At 40.6% G+C, this 8,750-nt stretch overlaps 1 protein-coding gene across 1 annotated transcript in view; it reads left to right on the forward strand.

Annotated features, from left to right (window-relative positions):
- Window positions 1–3,492, forward strand: part of LOC145989858 (U11/U12 small nuclear ribonucleoprotein 48 kDa protein-like) — an 83,643-nt gene extending 80,151 nt beyond the window's left edge. The window contains exon 6 of the mRNA XM_083125318.1: window positions 2,631–3,492. Within this exon, the coding sequence (XP_082981444.1) occupies window positions 2,631–3,224 (594 nt within the window). The 3' untranslated portion in view covers window positions 3,225–3,492. The remainder of the gene's footprint in view (window positions 1–2,630) is intronic.
- Window positions 3,493–8,750: the final 5,258 nt, after the last annotated feature.

The raw sequence follows: 8,750 nt of genomic DNA on the forward strand, positions 1-8,750 counted from the left end.
ATGTTGAACACACAAGAAAGACATCCACATACCCTGTTTAACCCTGTTTATTGCAGAAAACGTGAGAAAAACCAAAGAGCGCACATATGATACAAAGCAAGGGAGATTGTAAATTGTTGTTCCACAGTTCTTGGAGCATGTGCACAGGTTTCAGTATGGAATGTGATGCCCATGCACATTGACACATGCAGTACAATGGCTTGGCCTACTCTGGAGGAGGTTGTCGAGCAGCTGTTGGGATATGGCCTCCCATTCTTGCACCAGTGCCTGTCAGAGCTCCTGAAGAGTCCGAGGAGGTGGAGGACGTGTGGCGACACATTGGCCTAGAGCATCCCAAGCATGTTTGATTGGGTTCAGGTCGGGGGAATGGGCAGACCACTCCATTCGTATGATGTCTTCTGTTTGAAGGTACTCCTCCACAATAGCAGCTCGGTGTGGCCTGGCATTGTCATCCATCAGGAGGAACGTAGGACCCTCTGCACCTCTGAAAAGACGAACGTAGTCTTGCAGATAGCATCCCGGTACACCTGACCTGTTACAGTACCTCTGTCGAAGATATGCAAGGGTGTACGTGAACCCAGGATAATGCCACCCCATACCATGACACCACCACCTCCATACTGGTCCCTTTCGACTAAGTTACCGGGTCGGTATCTGGTTCCTGGTTCATGCCAGATGGTTACACGATGAGAATTATTGTTGAGACTATACCTGGACTCGTCAGTGAAGAGTACCTGAGACCATTCTTCCATTGTCCATGTCCTGTGATCTCTACATTAATTGTTATGGGCTACTCTGTGACCATCTGACAGTGGAATGCAAATTGCAGGCCTCCGGGCGAATAAACCGCCTGTTGACTCGTCTGTACACAGTGAGTCTGGAAAACTGTTCCAGTGGCAGCTGCAAGGTCTCGAGCAAGACCCCTGCAGTACTCAGTCTGTGTCTCTGGGCACTTACGGTGAGATACCTGTCTTCTCGTGGTGTTGTACACTGTGGAAATCCACTGCTGTAGCGCTGAGACACGTTTCCAGTCTGTTGGAATCATTGCCATAATCGTGAGATGACACTTTGTGGCACATGGATCACCTGCTGTCTTTGGCCCGCCTCTAGCCACCCAAGTATCCTTCCCCTCATTACATCATCAATATGTGTTCGTTGAGCCATTTCACACACAGACTCACCATTAGCACAACCGAACACAACTGCACACTTCCTATAGGCACTGTACTCTGGTCAGCAGTTTCGCTCCTGTGAGTCATTTGCTTACAGCACCACCACACACTGGATCAAGGTCATAGTCAACACAGGTTCTTTGGTACAGTACCTGGACATCATTTCAAGCTGCAACGTGCACATCAAATATTTCTTTATACAAGATTCAGCATTATCCTTAATTTATGAGTACGAGGTTGACCTTTTTGATTTGACATGGCCCCGTATATAAGTACAGTGAGTGGTTAAGATCCCGAGTTGTAGGCTGAGTGGAGTAACGGGATATGGACACAGAGTAAATGTTATGAGTAATACAGGCATGGACGTCCGCAGGATTTTTTCCAGGGAGGGGCAAGGAAGGTATTTTTTTCCAGGGGGGGGCAAACGAAGGCAAATTTTCCCCAAAAATAGTGTTGTTCCCTAAAAAACATTGCTTAAATATGAATTTATGGTGTTCATGCAATAATTAACACAAATTATTGTGGCTAAAATGAAATTATATGTGTGAAATACATATTTTTTGGTTGACTTTCATTTTCCAGGGGGGGGCCACGGCCCCCCCTTGCCCCCCCTTCCGGACGCCCATGAATACAGGTATTAGTAATTGTGTGTCTTGTTCTGTCAATTATTTTAAATTGCTGTATGTATGAGGGTAAGTCATTAAATAACAGAAATATTATTTTATTCTTCATGGAGATTTATGCACAACGAACATTTGTATTTTGGGACTCAAAATAGCAACACGAAATAAAGGTGGTGTGATGCTCGAGCAGTATGTGCCAGCACAGTAGCTCGTAAAACATGGCTGCTCCACTGTTAACTTGCACCGTAGAAGAGCAAGGAAGTGTTATTCATTTTTTGTGGTCAGAGGGAGTGAAACCTTCTGATATCTACAGCAGAATAAAGGTTCAGGACTGGGACAATAGTTTAAGTCAGGGAAGAGTGCATGAATGGGTGGAAAGATTTATAGACTGACGACAAAAAATGTCAGTGAACACCAGAATGGGAGTCCAGTTTGTGTGCCAACTGAGGCAGTCAAACAGCAGATCGACCAGTGGATCCGTTAATTTTGAACATTCTCCCCTGACTTAAACAATTGTCTCCGTACCTTCATTCTACTGTAGATTTCAGAAGGTTTCACTCCCTCTGACCACAAAAAATTAATAACACTTCCTTGCTCTTCTACGGTGCAAGTCAACAGTGGAGCGGCCATGTTTTACGAGCTACTGTGCTGGCACATACTGCTCGAGCATCACACCACCTTTATTTCGTGTTGCTATTTTGAGTCCAAAAATACAAATGTTCATTGTGCATAAATCTCCATGAAGTATAAAATAATATTTCTGTTGTTTAATTACACCCTCATAAATTGTAATACTGTGACAAATTTTCTCACCTTCATGTAATATTTGTTGCAGATCATTCGAGAAGTGATACAGAATCAAATGGAGCTTTTGAAGGAATGGTCCAGTCAAGAAGAAGTAGCAGAGGGCCACAACAGAAAGGACAGTGCAACAGCCAGCAACAGAGATGGTGACGAAGAAATACCCACGAGAAGTGTTTTCTCAGATGAACATGGCAGAAAGGACAAGCACAAATCATTTGAAGGAGAAACTCAAAGGGAGAGAGAGTCAAAACAAAGAAGACAATTCAGTGATAGGTACAAAGCACGAAATATGCACAGGGCATATCGTAGTAGACGTGAATCTGATGAATACAGTACTGTAAATGAAGGTGACCAGAATGGGAGACACTACCACCGCCATCGTCACCACAAGCATCGTGAAAAGAAACATAGATCTGAAGCATCATCAGAGGATGATTCTAAAAGCAGACATTCATCCAAAAATAGGCACAGTGATTCTAGGAAAAGCAAGCACAGGCATAAACATAAAAAGCACAGAAAACACAAGCATCATAGACATACGAAAGACAGCAGTGCTCGTTCGGAAAGTGTCTCTTCTAGAGCTAGTCAATTATCTTCATCTGATGGAAGTGATGATAAGTCATAGTAGTTTTTTATTCTAGTCAAATCTTTTCTGCTGACATGAACAATCTAAAGAAGAAGTATATTCTAAGTTTTCATGTAAAAATAGGTATCCTCAAACTATGGCATCTGACACCAAATTTGAATAAGTTAAAATTGCATTTTTTGTAAAGTATTTTCTTTTTTTTAAGAAAAATGTGCAAGACATCTTATGATTAAATTTTTGTTGTTCTTTTCACACATTTTTTCATTAATTTGTGTATTCATTAATTAAAGCTACATGTATGATTCTATTGAGAATTTTGTAATTTTCCTATTGCGGTGCTGTCTTGAATGTATAAACTACAGGGTGAGTCAAAAATCAGGTTACATAGGCATATACAGTATATTTTCATTGTGTGCACCTTGAACATCAATGCATTTGTCCATGAGACGTTTCCAGTTCTCCAGAACCTTTTGCAGAACATCTGGCATAATCATGTTTGCACTTTACCCAATGTGTTTCTTCAGATGCTGGATGTTCTGAATCTTAACTGATTATATGAGCGCCTTTAAATGACCCAAAGGAAAAAAAAATCCATTGGTGTCAGGTCTCGAGACCCTGGTGGCCACTCAGGAAAAATCACCTCCACCCATTTGTCTTTTGTCAGCATCTTCCTTCACTCACAGTCTGAAACTTCCATTGTAACCTGACTTTTGACCCACCCTGTATTTAGAGAATGAATTGAGTAGTGTTGTTAGGTTTGATTTAATCACTAATTCTAGTTATAAGTTTCCAGTGTCTGGGCGTCCTTGCAAGAGTCTATTTCCACAGTGTCATTGGAATTATGCATAATGTAGACTTAAAAATTAACCCAGATAAGCCGGTGAAAAAAATAAATTGCTCAAAATCAGGTGTCATTGTAATGTTTGGATGTCAATGAACACATTTTTATGAATTGTGCTGCAATACATATATCATGCTACAAGTTATGCTATGTCCTATATATAGGACGTCAGGCTCAAAAGGAGGTGAATGTTTCTATTAAAGTTAATCATGACAGTAATGGTCACCAGGCCCTATAGGTTGCACAATACTTATTTACTACAGCAGACATATTGCAATCAGGGTTTGGATTATAAGTGAAAAATGTAGCTATATATGCACATTTGTATTTACACACTATGATTGATACATTTTCGTCCTACAAATTAGTAAATATAGACATTTGTGGTTTTTAATTTATGGCTTATTGCTACATTGGGAATAAAATTTTCACCGTGTTTCATAGGACTTATTTTGTATGGTGGAGCACAAAGCACATTTGATGCATCAGGTAGTAGTTTTGGCATGACACTCTGCATCTGCTTTGCTTATCCTGTTGAACAACCCAGTGATCAAGACAGTCATACCGTGTATCTATATTTAGTCTCTGTGATGGCCTTCCCTGCGATTTTGCTGTACGTTCAGTTCTTTGCAACATATAGCAGGCAATTCTTCTCCAGAAAGTGAGGTGGTCCAGTTTTCCATTATGTTTATGCAATTGCCGTGCATTTTGTACTGATATGTCAAGGAAATGTGAGAGAAGGCTGAAATACCATTTCTTCCCTCTTACTGAGGTTCTATAAAGAGCAATATTTTGGTCCGCACGATCCACACCTCCCATGTACTTATTGTATGTGTGGATAAGGTGTGGTTGCTTTACAATCACACGCTTCTTTTCTTTCTGAAAATATCGACTTACATTGTGCAGCGGATGTACAGAGGAATAATTTGAAGCCATTGTTACCACTTATTATCATTCCACCTTGCAATCAGTATTCCTTTGTCTTCATGTTTTACGAAGTCAGCAGTACCTCTGGCAGTTTTCTTGAACTCCTTTGCTGATTGCAACGGGGCGTCACGTATTCGATCATTCCTAAGAGTCCCTGTAGCCCTAATACCTCTTGCTTGCAGTTCTTCAAGCAACTCAATGGATGTAAAATAATTGTCGAAAAAGAGCTGAAAGGGAAAATTTCCAAATTTGTGAAGCACATCTGCACACAGCAAGACAACGCTTTTGCCTAGATTATTGTTGTTCTGACCTTCAACTCTGTACTTTGCACCTTGATAGGGACTCATCCACACAACGTATCTCTTCCTTGTTGTGCCGGTCCATATTTATAGCCATATCTGATGGGCTTTCCTTTTATAAACTGTTTGCATCCATGCTTACCAAAATATGGAACCATCGCTTCATCTACACAGTGATACTCTTCATGAGGTGCGTGATAGAAGAATCGCTTGTTGAGCTCGTCAATGAGTGGTCTCACTTTTGCAAATTTATCATTCTTATCCAAGTTATCATTGTCACACACATGAAAATTTGACATTATCTACTTGAATCTGTCACGAGATAATGCATTTCCAACTAACACGTTTTGCATATCTTTGTTCTTTTCCCAAAACATGCGAACCCGAGGAACATTGACATACCCACTAAGAAGCAGCACACCAATGAAACACTTCATTTCCTTATCTGTAATATCACCAAGAAGATTTTTCTTTGCAGCGTATTGATTAGAGTATTTCACCAGAAGCTCGAAAAAATGATCATCGAAAAAGAGTTCAAAATACTCTACTGGTGAGAGTGAATTTGAAGCAGTGCTTTTTGCCATCCATTCCACAGCAGGTACTTCTAAATCAGATTGCATCCATCTTGCACTGCCCATGCTCTTCTTTTGTTTCTTCTGTCCAGTGTGACGTGTAGAGTCCGACTGATCACATTGAGATGAAGGGTGCACAATGTCTATTTCTGCTTCTGCACACAACTGACTCCCTGGCATATTGTCAATTACAGGTGATTCTTCCTCTCGAAGTCTTCATCTGTTACGTCATCACATGCATTATCAGGAGGAAATAGTGTAATATCAAAAGATGGTTATTTGTCAAAACTGTCCTCATCGTCATTCAGCAACTCCAGAACTTCATTTAGGGAGAGACCCCTGAAAATATTGAACCATACAATACTATTATGTATGACACGGGGCTTCCCTATAGGCCTGGTGACCTAAATGTATGACACTGCTGTACTAATGTACTAAGAAAGTGGCAACAAAGCACTGCCACATGCAATGTGTCATTATTCATAGGTTTGTATCTTTCTCAGTACAATAACACACTTAAAAGTACTTAAAATATAAAAATCCATTGAAATTATTACCTTTCAAATATAAAACTGCTGTCTTCCATCAGCGCTCAACTTACACGTGACTTCAATAACTCCAGGACTCCACACAACAACAAAGAATGACGTAAATAACGTGCAAACACAAAGAAGAGACTTTTGTGAAAAGGTAACTATCATGCCATCTATCCGTAAAGACTGAAACTGTTTCCACAGGCAGCTACATAAGAAAAGGCACGGTGTCCTTTATATAGGACAAGAGGCTTATCTGGATTAATTCTGTGCCAACACTGTGTAGTGTAGTGGCTTTCGTAATTAAGTGGTATAGGTTTAAATGTTTTGACTTTACTCATGAGCAGGATTTATATGTAGTAAAAGTGTGCTAAATATGTGAATACATATTTTGTTTTTTTCACCAAAATGTGGAGTTAAATTTTGATTTAAAATAGTTAAAATTTACCTTTTTAATAATGTAGGACAGTACACGAGCAGCATAAAGTACAGTCTTGGTGTTGTAACTATTACAGTGACTGTCTTGAAGAGAACCCTGAAGCAAATCTCGTATGAGAGTCAAAATTGTTGCTTCTGGCACTGCTGTAGGGCACATGACAGAACACTTCTAATTAACGCAATTCATCATCATCATCATCCTTTGCCGTTTCCTGCCTCTGGCTGGTTTGGCATAGAAGTCAAGCCTCTCCATTTTTTTCCTGGTCTTCCACCGCTCCTCTCTTTCCACAGTATTCCAATCTTGTCCTCTTCTAACACACACTGCTATCTGCTCCACTAACATCTTGGTCTCCCCCATGGCCTTATTCCCACTCCTTGTGCATTGTAAGCATCCATCCTCTTCATGTGTCCGAACCATCTCATTTGTGCCTGATATATCGTGTCTTGAAGCTTCACCAGCCCCACTGTCTGTCGGATCTCCTCATTCCTTATTCTATCCCTTCTAGTCTTCCCCAATATACTCCTTAAAAATTTCATCTCCACTGCCTGCATCATTCTTTTGTCTCTCTCTGTCATTGTCCAAGTCTCTGCTCCAGTCTCTGCTCCGTATGTAATTATTGGCACATAGTATGTGTTATATATTACCTTCTTGGATTTAATAGATACATTCCATATTAATTTTTGAACGCTTTGATCTAGTTCACCACCCATTTGTCCTCTTCTGTTTACCTCCTTATCTATTCTTCCACTTCTCTCAATTATTCTTCCTAGATATTTAAAGCTCTCCACTACTCTCAACTCTACCGTGTCCACCTTTATTCTTGGTTCATTTCTGGCTCTTGCACCTTGATTTTTTCTGCACTGAATTTTATTCCTGCTCTTCTCATTTCTTCATTCCAACTATCAAGCTGTCTCTGTACTTCTTCTTCCCAGTTTCCCGATATTACTAAGTAATCAGTGAACACCAGGGCCTTCATCTCTTCGTCTCTTATCTTCTTTCCCACCTCTTCGTTAATTGCATTCATTGCAATTATGAAGAGCAGTGGGGAAAGAGCACTTCTCTGTTTTAGTCCATTACTTATACTCACCTACTCCGTTCTTCCCACTAGTGTCTTTACACATCTCTGGTTGGCCTTGTATGTGCTCTGCACTCTGTACACTATCTCTTCCTCGACTCCTTTCTCTCTCAGAGCCTTCCAAATCTTTGTTCTGTCCATGCTAGCATATGCCTTTTCTACAGGGTGGCTCAATAAGTGTCTTAACACCCCTGGTACAAAGCTACTGCAGTGCACAACATTGAAATGGTGACGACCAATTGTTGCCAGGTCAAAGGGGAACCACATTTACGCCACCCATGCCGTCAGTGACCATCTTGAAACCAACGTGATAGTTTTGAATGGGAAGGGAGCTAGAATTTCACCAGGAAACCAACTGTGACATTTATTTGCACCTAACTTCAATTGTTACAGGATAACGGTACCACAAAAGTTATAATGTCAATATGGCATCCCTGTTGTGCAACATACACGTGTAAACGTCTCTCCCATGACCTTACCACATCTTGTAGAACCTCAGGAGAGGTTTGGAGTTTTGTGAGTGGGCCCAAGGACAACTGCAACATGACCCAGCCTTCGGTAGCGAGATTCTTTTCAGTGATGAGGCCAATTTTTATGTGTTGGGGAAGGTGAATAAGCAAAATCTGGGGTAATCTGGTCACACGATAATCCACATTGGACAGATTCTGTTTCTACTCCTTTGATTCATCTTTTGGAACTTTTGTTTGCAATATTTCTTGATATTTCTCTTTTATCATCTTATCCTTCAATTCAGGTACTCACATTTTCTGCGAAGCTGTTTTAGTAATTTCTATTAATTTCGGTAGCCACTGCCCCCATCCTTGTTGGAATTCGTTGTGCCGTTCCTTAAAATTACTTAAAGCAGCTTCGCGGAACACA

This window comes from Lepisma saccharinum, chromosome 7, assembly GCF_977018435.1.
Source record: "Lepisma saccharinum chromosome 7, izLepSacc3.1, whole genome shotgun sequence".
Taxonomy (NCBI): Eukaryota; Metazoa; Arthropoda; class Insecta; order Zygentoma; family Lepismatidae; genus Lepisma; species Lepisma saccharinum.